General features: G+C 36.7%; 1 protein-coding gene across 2 annotated transcripts in view; it reads left to right on the top strand.

Moving 5' to 3' along the window:
• Positions 1-14724, top strand: part of NALF1 (NALCN channel auxiliary factor 1) — a 473423-nt gene that overhangs the window by 165212 nt on the left and 293487 nt on the right. Inside the window, exon 2 of one of the 2 annotated variants that reach the window (XM_042806125.1) lies at positions 3042-3856. The exons of the other annotated variant lie outside the window; for it this stretch is intronic. Within the exon in view, the coding sequence (XP_042662059.1) occupies positions 3042-3308 (267 nt within the window). The 3' untranslated portion in view covers positions 3309-3856. Of the gene's footprint in view, positions 1-3041; positions 3857-14724 lie in introns of those variants that run through there. 2 annotated transcript variants of the gene reach the window in all.

Raw genomic sequence — 14724 nt, 5'->3', positions numbered from 1 at the left:
CATAGGCTTCTTGTCTTAATAGTTCAAAGTTATTTAACTATCAGGACAAACTGTTAATAATACAATTACTTTCTTAGGAAATAGATAATAAAAACTCCCCTAAAAGTTGATGGAATTATATTTCTCATAATGAAATCAGATAATTTATATCAATTTATTCTTCAAATATACAGGAATTTTTTTTTTTCCTTTTGATTGCGGTCTGCTATCAATCCTCTACAGAAAGCATCTGCAGTTTCTTTGGCTCGTTAGTATAAGAAATAATAGTTAATAGAGATTTTAACGGTCGATACTTTAATAAATGATATGGACTTGGGAAGAAATGTCTATATTCCTATTGTCTTAAGACTGTGGATTTGTAAGGGTTTTCACATTTTTCCTTGGCCTTTATAGTTTTTGCTATTGTCTGAATTTGGATATTAAAATTCCCAGATATTTTTTTCTTGCTTTTTATTCATTTAGACATATGTAATGGAGCGCTAATAATAAGTAAACTGAATGAGTTTACCTTATATAACCATACAAAATATGGTTGGGGTAGACCTCTAGGAGTCCTCCAGCTTCACTGCCCTCTGAGAGCAGGACTTTCAAACACTGCACCCAGCTCCTTGTGTTTTTCTCTGAGTCTTCGAAAGATGAAGATTTCACAGCACTTCTTGCTGTCTTGTTCCAGTCCTACACTACCTTCTTAGTGAAAAAGTTCTTCATAAAGTGCAGTTTGAAAGTTCAGGTGACTTGTTTTGCTTTCTTATACTACTTGCTATTACTCTGGGTGAGTCTCTCATTTATCTAACTGTTGTTGTTGAAGTAGGCTGCTGTGACTGTCTCATGAGCTCTTTGTCAGAATAAGTGAACTCTTAGTTTCTCCTCTTAAGTCTTCTTATTATCTTGCTAACCCTTACCTGAACACTGGTTTCTGGACAGTCTTCTTGAACTTGGATGGCCCAGAACTCAACATAGTATGTGTTGCTCAACTAAGCTGCAATCTTGACTTTTAACAATTAGGCTGACCTGAAGGAGAATATTTTATTTACAGACATGTAAAGCAATTTTAACAAAGTGTATAACAGATGTAAAAGTCCATGGTGAAATTAAAATTTTACAGTTGCTTTGTACAGTAATATTTAAAAGAAGCCACATGCTTTTTAACGTGAATGATTCAGGTAGACAAATTCAAAAATTATGGGGCCTGTGATGTGCTGTCCTTAAGTACTGATAAGTGACTCAATTTAGAAGTGCATTTTCATACACATTTTAGCTAAAGTACATTTGAATTTTCATACAGGATAATTAGACATTGCATGTCAGAATCTTAAAAGAAAGGTGTTATTTTTAGTCTTTTTAGAACTATTTCACAGCATATCTCATCTTAACCACCTACTTTTTATATTCTAGGTAAACATTAGCCTTCTTTTCATCCTTATTTTTAGCTAGTGTATTGCCTGTGTGACCATAAGAGAAAGTGCTTGCTTTCATTTCTCATGAGACTGATTCCAAACCATGTTGCTAGAATCCATTGCTCTAAGTTTGCTCATAGAATGCTGAGATAATATTGTCTTATCATGAACGTATGCCATCAAATTTATACTAAAAAGTGAGATGGAGCAAGGAAGAGACCAGAACACACTGTTGTGATTTTTTTTTTTTTTTACACAATCCATGTATGAAGTCCCTGCTGCTCTAGCAATATTCATACTTTGATATTTCTCTACTGAATTGAAAGTAAGAATCCAGCATATGCTACAGAGGGTCAAAGAGTGTTTTTTACTGAATTGAACCAGTTAACTCAGAACATGAAGCAATGGTGCAAGGAGTTTGCACAAGAGAATATATTTACATTCCTCTTTGCCCCAGCTACATTTTACTGATACAGGAGATACCATGCACTGGTGACACGGTTGTATGTTAGGCATCATGCCCACTTTTATCCACGTTACCAAACCAGAATCTGTATGCTGAGTCTTAAGCAGTGAGTCACTGCTGCCTTGAACTTAACTGGTCTTGTAGGTCCTGAGTTTGCCTTAAAGGCTACAGTAGGCAATCAATTTGGTCCAGTAAACCTCTGTTGATTTGACGCACTTGGGTGGGGGCCTTCAGTGATAGTAAGTTTGATTGGCATCAACTAACTTGACTAGTACAAGAGGACTTGTGGAATATAAATGTGTTTAGGAAGCTTTGCTATCTAAAGAAATATTGAGGAGAACTTGTAATAGATTGTTTCATCAAAACAAATAGTATATATTTTTTTTTTCCTAAAAGACCTGAGGGCCTTTTGAACAAGAAAATAATTGTTACCTCTTGAAAACTGAGCCTAGGTAAGCCTGCAGCAAAGGAAGCAAGTACTATTTCTGCGACAATCCACCCAGCAGTGTGATTTTTCTGTTGGTAGTGGTGGTATCACCTATTTTTGAGTGATGTTACATTGCAGGAATGCTATCTTAAAAATACTACTGGAGTTATTCAGGTGTTAAGCTAAAGCCTCTTGTTCTCTCTCCCTACAAGACACAGACGGAGAGAACATTGCATTATATGCAAGAAAGCACCAAGAAGAAATAGTTTCAGTGACAATCTGCTAAATGCATTACAAATGGTAAATATTAATAAAAATACATAAATTAAGAGTATATAATAAAATCCTATCCCAGGTGGTAGGCTGCAACTCAATCTATTTTGGTTTTCTATTTTCTGGAAGAACAGGTTATTGCTAGGAAACACACAATGAGCATTTACCACAAATCTCTGGTGCTCCTTGAAAGTTCTTAAAAGGGTAGTTATTAGTCATCAGTTTTATCTTTAAAGACATTTTCAGCATCTACCTTGGAGATGCTCTTTCCCCTTCTGTGTTCTCTGAAGTAGACAGGCAGAGCGCACGATCCTGCTCCTTACTGGTGAAGACTTCTCCTGGCTTCAGAAGTAAGTTCAGTCTGTATCCAGCAAGCGGCATCTTTTATATAACTTTGTAAATACTAAATAAATAAACTTAAAAGTGAAGCTATTGGATCTTATTGTCTAAAAAAATTGTTATTTGTTTTAATTTACAGGACTCTTCATCTGCCGATTCTGTATCTGTCAGCAGACATTCTCCTGTAAGCCACAGTCGCATGTTGTCACTAGAGAGTCGCTGGACGTTAAGGCTGCTTGAGCAGTTTGAAAGAAAAAGCGTGAGGCGACAGCTGCTCTTTGTAAAGCTCAGTAAAGCAGAGACAGCCTTGAAGCAGCAACCTCTGTTTGATCTCAAGTTATTTTCGCTCTTCAGCATCCACCCAGTTTATCTCAAGCAGAGGTGTATGTTACTTCCAGTTGCTTGAGACAAGCAGGTATTACACATAGATGCTTAGAGGATGTACACAGAGGAGAACATGGCCTGCCTGCCTTAACGGACTTGAACTGATGAGAAAAGGACATAAAAGTTCAACTTGCAGAACAGAAGAAAAGACAGTTCTGGACCCTGGAGCAAGTATGTGACTCTTTTCCATGTTATACTCACATCTTGTTACGAAAATTTATCTCTGCAAGGAAAAGCTGAAAGAATATCGGTGAGAATGAAGGTCTTGGATGGAAATCTCAGGTCAGTGAAGAAACAGTCAATCCCAATGAATTCTCTTTCAAGTTAACTTCATGTTTTTACCTGTGAATTTTGGGGTCAATGGTTTTAGCTAGTTTGGAAAAAGATGAAAACAAAGGCAATTTTTATATCAGAGCATCTTGCATGTTCCAAGGGGAGTTATCTTCTCTGTTGGCCAATCCTATGAGGACTTCTGCAAGTATTGTTCATAGCTGACTCCTTAAAAAAAAGGAAATAGCAAGGAACTCATGATCATGATCCATGTAATTTTGCACATTTTATTCTGATACTCCTTTTGTAATGTTATTTCAAAAAGCAAAATAAAAGTTTTCTTTTAATTACGACTTCTATGAGTTTTTTTTTCTATTTAAAAAATTCATAATTAGATAAAATGTCATTTCCCATTCTTTCAGTAACTCATAATTTTCACTTAGCTGCTCTTTTTTTCATGTTCCTCTTTCCACCTCTCCTAGGCTATCCTGACAGGAAAATATATGTGTTTAAACCATAATAAATATCAAATAGTACATAAAAAAATTAAAATCACAGGCTAAACCTTAATGAATCTATTGGGAAGTAATATATATAGTGGAGGTAATTGATTATATAGGCAATATATGTGTATATTCTACATATATACATATATGCAGAAATAGAGAGAGAGAAATTTTGCATGTTGACCTGTGGGAAGGAGGAGGTAAGCAGGAAGGAAGATTCAGGATGATCTTTCAGTGTCACAGTTAAACTCTTATGTTCAAACTTCTAGCCTAGTGATAAGCCCTCATATGCAAAAATGTTGCATGGCAGAAGTTTACTTCCAAGTTGCCTACTAGAATCTGAACAACCATAATTGTGCTATTTGGTTTAGTCAATCTCATTTGCATTGTATGGCAGGGTAGTTACATAGAGAAAACACATAACATTTTTGTGTGCTGAGGTGGGATTTTAATTTTTGTTTGTTCTGTTTGTAGTAGTGGTAGAGAACCTGGGAAATCTACTTTTCATTACAATAAAATAAAAGGCAAACAACATAGCCTTACTCCTTTTAAAAGTAAGATATACCCCTATTTTGTGATCCATCTCATATGGTACTGTAAAATACAAGTGATGACAAAAACCTCATAAATTGGCAACGTGAATTACACTAGTATATATACAGTTCAAGATGCTAAAGGGACTGTTGTCCATTTAATACAAAAATTTGCTGTAAATTTATGCTTTTTCTACAAAACCCTTTCAATATCTGTTGGTTTTGGCTGAGCTTTCTGATAGTTAACAGTCAGCGGTCTGCTGATCTATTCTGAGGGAATATAAATCTGGGGAAGTACTGTCTTTGCACACAAACCATTATGCTACCAAAAAGGGAAATAAAAATTAAATAAATATGTTAAAACCTCATGGGCTTAAGTTTATTATTTTATTTGGGGAGGCGAAAGTACTTTATGTTGAAAGTTCAAGATAAAAAACGAATTAAACTACATGCAAAATAGTAGGAGAATGTTTAAAGTGGTTAGAAGGGGGATAATGTCCTCTTAATGGATCTTACTTTCGAGATAATACTGATTTACCAAGAGTCACACTTATAATTATTGCAGCTGGGAAGATAGCAACTTTCCTTCAAAATTCATGAATCAATGAAGGGATTCCCAAACTGAGCGGTTGCTCCTAGAGGGATGCGGTTCTGCAAGGAGGCAGAGCATCGCTTTGGTGCTGCTAAGGCTCCAAGCATAAGGGAGCCAGCAGTGTACAACAATAGTTTGTTTTTCCACTGATGAGAAATACAACAAGGCAGTAGGCAGGGTAGCAAAGTATATCACACTGGTATTGTGGAAGAAATAAAGCAGAGATGAAAAGAAGGGATGAGTGTGTAACAAAACAACCAGAGTGAAGATGTGAGCTTTTGAAGGATTTAGAGAAAAATTAATCAATAGCAACAGATGGTCTCAGATGTGTCAGCAAAATGAAATCTCAAGGAAGCCTACGGTCAATGTTCTTTCATATCTGTTGCTAAACCATTAAATTGCACCTGCATTTATTCAAACAATGTTTAGAATTAAAAAAAAATACCAAACTTCTGGATTGAGTTTATGTTTGATTGATTGCTAAAAGTTTGGGTGAAATATTTACCCTAGGTGCTTTTTTTCTGTCCGTCCCACATGTAGGACCTGATTGCAGTCTCCAAAGGGTAGAAAATTTGATGTTAATTAATTTTAAAGGGGACTGAGCCGGCTGCAGTGTCCTAGACAAGTGGAGACACATTTCTTTATGCAGGTCTTGTCAGCCTAGCTTAGAATCAGCACTTCTTTTACTTCACTGTGTGGTCTAGTAAACATGCTTTGTCTCTTCCTGGTGCATTTGAGAATTACAGCTAACTGAGCACACTCTCAGCTAGAGAGTGCCTTCATTCAGAATAAACATTTCCTTCATGATTTATTTGTGATCCATAAGTTATTACTTCATTATTTAATGGAATGAAAGCATTCACATTACCATATGTGGAAAGTGATCTTGTTTCCTGAGTTCTGAGGAAAGGGCTGGTTCTTTGTTTTAGAAGTGGTAAACTTATTCTTGACTGCAAGTTCAAGTCAAATGTACCTTGACTTTTGTAAGGCCTTTGACATGGTCCCACACAACAACCTTGGCACTAAATTGGAGAGATACAAGTTTGATGGATGGACTATTTGTTGGTTAAGGTATTGTCCGGATGGCTGCATCCAAGAAATTGCAATCAGTGGATCAATGTCCAAATGGAGATCTGTAACAAGCAGTGTCCCTCAGGGGTCCCTATTGGCACTGGAACTGTTCAGTACCTTTATTAATGACACAGACAGTGGGATTGAGTGCACCCTCAGCAAGTTTGTAGATGACACCAAGATGAGTGGTGCAGTTGATATGCTTGAGGGAAGGGATGCAACCAGAGGGACCTTGACAGGCTTGAGGTGTGGGGCCATGTGAACCTCATGAAGTTCAACAAGGCCAAGTGTAGGGTTCTGCCACTGGGTTGGGCCAATCCCCAAAATCAATACAAACTGTGGGAAGAAATGGATTGAGAGCAGCCCTGCAGAGAAGGACTTGGGGATATTGGTGGATGAAAAATTGGATATGAGTTGGCAGTGTGTGCTCTGACCCCAGAAGGTCAATTGTATCCTGTGCTGCATAAAAAGAAGCATGACCAGCAGGGCAAGGGAGGTGATTCTCCCCCTCTGCTTGGCTTTCATGAGACCCCACCTGAAGTATTGCATTCAGCTCTGGGATCCCCAGTACAAGAGAGACATGTACCTGCTAAAGCAGGTCCAGAGGAGAACCATGAAAATGATCAGAGGGCTGGAACACCTCTCTTATGAGGACAGGCTGAGAGAGTTGGGGTTTTCAGCTTGGAGAGGAGAAGGCTCGAGGGAGACCTTCTTGTGGGCTTTCAGTATATAAAGGGGGCTTATAAGCAAGATGGAAAGATGCCTTTTACCAAGGCCTGTAGTGACAAGACATGGGGCAGCAGTTTTAAACTGAAAGAGAGTAGATTGAGATTGGACAAAATGAGAACAATTGTTATGATGAGGGTGGTGAGACACTGGAACAGGTTGCCCAGAGAGGTTGTGGATGTCCCCACCTTGGAAGTGTTCAAGGCCAGGTTGCTCAAAGCCTGGTCTAGTGAAAGGTCCCTGTCCACAGCAGGGAGGTTGCCCTAGCTGATCTTTAAATGTGTCTTACAACCCAAATCATTCTATAATTCTATGATTCTATATATTTTAAAAATGACCAGCATATGTATATATTATACATACAGGTCTTAAGGCAGGTTATTTTTTTTCTAGTTTTGTCATTCTTCACCTAGAAAAATATGTAGGATTCAGTCCTCAGTTTCTACTTTCATTTTACTTTTTTTATATTATTGTGTTTGTGAGTCTTAAGACATCTGGAAAGACTTCACATTTCAATTATCAGTACTTTATTAATATGTCCTGTTGACAAAGGCTAAGGACTTCCTATTGCCTTTTGTAAATTAACTACATTCTGTAGGCAAGGAGTCATTCACAACCCCTATCAGAATTTCGTCTTGAATGGAGAGGATTATAGATATTTAGTGCACCTGAGGTCTGGTTAAAACCAGCTAGTTTAGGAAACACACAGAAAACCCTATTGTTGTCCCGTGGACAATCTTTGCTTGCAAAAAATTGCCACAAAATATCTGATAAACAAATTGGTTTCTTTATCTCTTAGCCAAAATAGCATGAAGAAGAACAATAAAAATGTTTATTTGTACACTGCCTTATTGTTTTTCTGTGGACTCTTACCACCTACAGTATTCATTTATCTTGGCATGCAGAAACTTGTAAAAATTATATTGCTAATATACAAAGACCTCAAGTACGAGAACAATCTCCTAACTGTCTAAAAATTCTTGCAGCATTTTCATAAACAGTGACACTGAATTACTTTGAAATCAGTGGATCTGCAGAAAAGCTGGGAGTTGGTAGTGCAGATGTGTTTCATGTATTCCATGGAAAGGAAAAAAAACAGGGCTCCAAAACTTTACACAGAGGAATGCACAATAGGGTGATGGAGAGGCAGAATTCCTCAACCTCTTTCAAAGTAGCAGATCAGTTCAATAAATCTTACTGAACTTCCTTGTACATTTTTTATATTCCTGTATGGCTTTATTTTCATTTGTACAATAGTTCTACTGCTGTGAGTGTTACCTCAGGAGGTAGTACACTAAACTAGACAGAAAAAAGAATATTGCAAGGAAACATTGCAGTGAATGTTACATTGAAGGGAGCTGCGGGTTTTTTGTTTATTTGTGAAAATATATTAACCTGACCTAATATATTCATGAAATCTACATATTTTCAACATCCCATCTGTTTTTACATGTCTTCTGCATGTATCAAAAATGTTGAATTAATGGGAAATGTTCTATAGAGTTGTTAGGTGATAAAAAGAATAGTAAATTTAAATATTGACAAATTCTTAAGGGAAATATGACGCTTGAGGGGCAATGTGTAATGTTTGAACCACAGGAAAGCACACATTTTTTCACTGTACCAGTTTCCTCCTATGTTCTGCAGACTTACATTTATTCATATTTCAGAGCACAAAGAAATAGTGAATTTCTGGCTAAGCACACATCATTTTCGTAAAACAAGTAATACATTTTAAGTTAATGTAATTGTTCTTTAAAAGCTGAAGAAGATTTGCCCCAAAAATGTATGTGTTTGAGAAAGATCATAGAAGACATTGATAATTGTTACATACCAATAGCTCTTATGGGATCATCAGTCTTGAAAGAAATGATAGAGATAAAACCAGTGTTTGCTTTAAAAGTGCTTTTTCTTGTCACTGATATTTCTTTTTGTCTTCCCTTATTTTCTATAAAAAATATTCTACTGGGCTAACTGAAGCTTTCGGCTCTTCTGAACATTAAAGATTAAGATGTCAAATTAGATACAATTGCTTATTTGTGATGATAACTTGGAGGTGGTAAAAATGAAACAACCTTAATCTGATATGGTCCACATACTTGTGAAATGGAATTTATACTAATCTTCTAGTACATTTTAAAATATTTTTGTGAGTTATAGAAGAATATTAACTTTTTAAATGGGGTGTTTTCTTTACCTTGATTAATATGTTGTAGAAATGGAAATTCCTTCTTAGTTTGAGGAAGTTTCAGTAGAAACTTGGGTGAGTTAAACAGACGATTAATAATCATGCCTGTGTAGAGGTTACTGTCTGGGTGTCTTTCTTTCAGGAATAATATCACTGTGTTTATGAGTTGGGATCTGGTTAACATCATGAAGAGAAAAAAAAATAAACAGTATAAAGTTCATGGAGAGTGATCTTGTTAAATAACATAGCAACATTCTAGTTCTACAAAATTGTTGAGTCTAATCCTAAAGTATATTACAAATGTCAGAAATTATAATGAAATACATTTTTAGCATGTACTTGGACAGAGGTCTCCTCAATTGCCTTGCAAGTTTTTTCTTCTCTGTTCACAGTTATACGTACTTGAGGAACATCGAGTCCTCCAAATGTGCGCATGCATGGATTTTGTATAATAAATGACTATGACCAAATTCTCAAGTAAAAAATTTGTATATCATTATCAATTTAAACTTTTATTTAACAATGAGAAAAATAACAACGTTTAAGCACTCAGACTAATGTCTGAACTCCAAAGAATTGTACTGTGAATAAAAGAAACCACAGTTTTGATCTTTATTTATATACTTTCACAATATTTATGTCTTAACCTCAGGCAAACTTGATTATGCTTCTGTCTACTATTTGGCTCTTAGCTTTGCAATATCACCCCTCCACTAATGTGATTACACACAGATTTAGTGTTTTCTTTTTAAAACAGTAAAAAAGAACATTAACTATAATACATCTTCATTTTGATTTCTAGTATTTTTCTGAAAATTTTCAAGAGAAAACAACAAATAAAAAGTGAGACTTTTAGTCCAAAAATCTTTTAGCATTTCTAGTAGAAAAATTGGACAAGTCCAATTTTAACAATCATGTGATTTAAAAATAGCCTAGACAATAAGAAAATGTGACATCACTAGATGTATAAAATTAAATGCTCAATCTACTAGAAACAACTAATTTGGTTGCAGTGTTACTGCAAAAAATCTCTTTTTGCATGTAATGAATAGAAAACTAATTTACTAATTGCAAAACTCCAATTAATTTTCCTGTAAACATCTTTACATATATACATCAGCTGTCTAAACAGTTGATGATGGGATATATATATATATATATTTTTACAGTTTTTCAGTATTTTCTTGGTGATTTCTGAGCTGCAGATTTAGGCAAAACCATAACTCAGGAATTGCGAAAAAGACAGTGTTACAGGCCTTGAACCAGCAAGTCTGTATGATTACATTTAATTATCTGCATGTGGGGAGTTCTGTTACACTGCAAATCCTGTTTAAGTGTAGAAAGCTAATCAAAGTCATGTACGTGTGAAGGAATTAGACCTTGTTTTCCAACTGAGGTTGAATTCTACTCTTTTCTCTGCTAACTCAGATTTTATTAGCTTTGAAATATTTTGGATTAAACTTTGCCTCAGACATGTGGTAAGCAAGGTAATTTGCCTTACTTTATTTGTCATTGAAGCAGTGGAGGGAAATAACATATGATCTAGAAGCAATCTTGTTGCTTAATAGCTTGGCAAGATTATGCAATGTCCAAACTAGCTGAAAGTAGCCAAGTTTTTCCAAGCAGCTGTGATATATATATATATTTATTTACTTTTTCTTGGCCCCATTTAGGATTTTAAACCTCTGAAAGGTCTTTATCCTATGAATGTTTGCAAGGTCTGAAATGATGAGTTTCAAGTAAAACTATTTCCCTGGGACAGCTGCAGCATCTTTGTTCACAGCGTCAGTGCTCAGCTCTGCTCTTCTCAGAACTGCTTGCGTCTTGAGAAACTTGTTGCTTACCTTCTCTTCTGACTCCTTCATCCAGGCTTTGGCCTTTTAAAACAGAAATGAAGTAACCTGCATCTAGTGATCGTGTCTCAAGCTCTCACTGATTTTCCTTATAGATGCATTCTGCCTATTAGAAAATAAACTTCTCTTCTGTCTCCTGTCACTTGATAAAAGAGGTTTGATCTTCCTTTGCTCCTGTGCAGGCTGAGTTTTAGTGTGATATCAAAACAGAGTGTCTGATGTTTGCATCCAGGTAAGCTAAACTCTGATTAGGTGAAATTCATGACCATATAGTTTCACCTTGAGACATTGGGAAGGTTTCTGGGTCCTCCAATAGAAACTGAGAGTTAGGGCATTTCCACCCCATGAGATCAAGTGTAGAAAATCAAGCTGTAAAACTACAGGTTTGTTGGGAGCTGTTGGATTGTTTCCATGACTTTCCCACACAACAGCCTCTGCTCTTATTTCCTTCTGACATCTCTGACAAAGCATACTTAAAGTGGCAGCAAAATGATTCTCTAATAATTTGAAAATAGACTCTGTTCACATTGGAGAATATCCTTCAACTTAGTCTGGCCTGAAATGATTTCTCACTTTTTGTTGAAAAAGCTGAATGTCTGTGAGGCTTGTTTAAGGGAAGTGTACTTACTCACCTGCACTGATGAAGGCAGGGCATGTTGCACAGGACATGCAGAAGCCACTAGATACAATTGTATGATCAAACATTTTCAGGCAAAGAGTGCTATACCTCTGTGCCACTGTTTAGCAACTTGTAGGGAAGTGTTTTAGCAAATAAAGAATGCTGTATTTTCTCAGTGGTCGCTGAAGTCCCACAAACTGTAACTTATTAAAATGCTCCATTAATTTCTCTAGTGCCGAAATGAAGGGGAATGGAGGAAGGTTAAGAACCCAGGGGAAAGTAACAACCTGAGAAAGCCATGAACACCTTGTTTGTCTTCAACAATGGCGGACACAATGCTGGGTGGATGGATGGCAAAGGGGAAAGCAGGTTTTGCACAGTGTGTGCTTGACAGAAAGAGAGCAAATGGTCTTCAGGAGGAACAGTGCAACTTCTGAACAGTGCAAGTGATGCCGTGTGGTTAAACTGAATTGGGAGGTGAATAGCTGCCTCACATCCATACTGCAGTTCCCAACAATTGTTTTGTTTCTAACCTCATATTTCCCATAAATCTTTCCACTCTCTTATCCATATAAAAATCAAATCATTTACTCACATTACATATGATTAACTTCAGCATGGAATAAACTTTGTTAAATTGAGTTTCTTATGCTTATGATTTTGAGTCATAAATAATATTAAGTGATAAAATTATGATGTATTGAATATTTTATATTTCACAGTACCCTCTGAGTCTGTCCTGGTGACATTTTAATCAAGAAATTATCATAATTTATTAGTAGAATAGCCAAGAGGTTGCTAGCAGTCCTCTAGAACATTAAAAAGTCCCTGCCAGTTTGTGGGGGCACAGATATCAAATGAAGTTTCTTTTAAGAAAACGTTGTATGGTAAGTACTAAAGCTGATCAGAATAGTTTCCCTGGAAAATGATATTTTACTGAAAAATCATGTTTTTGTAAGTTTATTCAGGCCGGAAGGGACCTGAGGAGGTCCCTCGTGCACCCCTGCCCCAAGCAGGGCCAGCCGTGGGACCAGACCGGGTTGCTCAGGGCTTTGCCCAGCCGGTCGTGACACCCCCCAAGGATGGAGCCTGCCCCAGCTCCCGGGGCAGCCTGTCCCCCTGCCTGCCCCCTGGCCCGCCCGTCCTCACGGGGAGAGGTCTCGGTGCCCAGCCCCAACCCCTCTCGTTTCACCTTGTTGCCCTGCCATTCACGGCCGAGAAGGGCCCGGATCTCCCCTCCCCATCCCCTCCCCACGGGCACTGGGGTCTCTGCCCCAGGCTGGACATGGCCTGGCAGGACACTGTGCTAGTCATTTTAGCACTTAAGTCAATCAGGTAACTTAGGCGTGATTTATCCCTGGCAAATCCATCCAGACTATTCCCAATCTTCTTCCTGTGTCCAACTGGTAGCTCTGTCAAACCTGAAGAAGGTATGAGAACAGAGAAAGGAGATTCTAGCTTTAATTAGGAGGTTAAATTCTAACTTAAAGACGTGAGCAGTGGTTGAAAGTTTTTTTCTATTGATCTGAAATTAAAAATTCTGCTGTGAATCAGTCAACCCATAAACATGAGCTGGTGACTATTGTAAAGCCACCCCAAATACTGAGGGAGATCATTTTTTCCCCACAGTGATCTGTTTTATGGAAAATTGTACCCTGCAAAATGCTGTTTTGACTGAAATGCTCAAAATGCATGTTTCATTAAGAAATAAAGATAATTCTGAAGACATCAGAAGTTACCCAGGAAAGCAATTTCTGTCTAGTTCAGCTCATGTGAATGCTAAATGGGTTGGGTATCATGGCATCTAGTGGAGAAAACTATGACACAAGTCAATAACACAAAGTAACATTGACTTAAAAGGAGCCTGTAACAGCACTGATTATTGGCAGTAGACATTTTTCTGTACACATGCTACAAACAGGTTCCTACTGAAGAGATTACTGAATCTTGAATGTCTGCTTGAGTTTGAGGGGAAGCATGCTTCATGTGAGATTTATATAGTTTTTCTGGCTGTTTAATCTGCAAATTTCTTCAAAGAGCTGAGGACCAGAAAGGTATTTGACAAACCTATACTGAAACTACAGTAATGGGAAGGAAGTGAAAGAAATGTGAAAGGATAAAGTCTTATCAAATATATATTGTCAAAAGAGTAGTTATTAAAGAGTGATTTGACTTTTAAAAATAAACACCCCTCCCCAGAAAACGCCAAACTAGACCACTGCATGATAGATCTGAGGAAATTGCAAAGTGCCTTTGACTGCCTGCGTTAAATAGGGAGATTTAGAAAAGAATAATTGTGTAGTGGTTGACTCAAGAAAAAAGCAATGCTTGTCAACACAAATTACCATCATGAAAGAAATACAAGGTTTATTGGCATTTAAATTGTGTGAATCAGTGAAGCTCTTTGAAGACCTGCTGCATATTTCATGGAAAAGGGTTGTATGAATTTCATTTGTGTTTTTTTGAAAAATGAAAAATACTAGGGAAATAATTTTAAGGTTTTTATATTAAAAATAATACACACGCCTGTGAAGATGCACACAAAAGCTTTAGGGAGATTTAGTAACTACGTGGACTGCATGCTTTAGAAAATCTTGCAAACTGACAATAAAATTTTCATAATGGTCATTCCCTAAATACATTACCTTGATGAGATAATGACGATATTAAAAAAAAGTTGTTTAAAAATAATTTTGGGGATGCCTTGCATTAAAGATTTGAAATGCTGCATAAAAAAGAACAAACAAAATTACCTGAATCAACCGTACAGTCCTATTACTTTTTTGATATTTAAAATACTTCTGCAAATTTATTTTAGGTCATTATCTCTTCAATTTGTCATATTAGTGCAAGCACAATTTTATTAGCATATATATAATAATGTGAAACATGTTTTATGGAATGTTACAAGGTTTTAACATTTCACAGTCTTTTCAAACGCAAAATAAGTTTTATAAAGGGACATTCTGACTAGAATAAAATAGCTTAACAAATCATTAGTGGCCTAAATTTCTAGCTGAGCTGCCACAGATCAGTTCCTGTGTCCACTTGACATGGGCTAGTGGAAAAGGGGAAAATCA

Source organism: Tyto alba, unplaced genomic scaffold (genome assembly GCF_018691265.1).
Source record: "Tyto alba isolate M040663 unplaced genomic scaffold, T.alba_DEE_v4.0 Super-Scaffold_45, whole genome shotgun sequence".
NCBI classification, from domain to species: Eukaryota; Metazoa; Chordata; class Aves; order Strigiformes; family Tytonidae; genus Tyto; species Tyto alba.
This window is presented reverse-complemented; position numbering and strand designations above follow the sequence as displayed.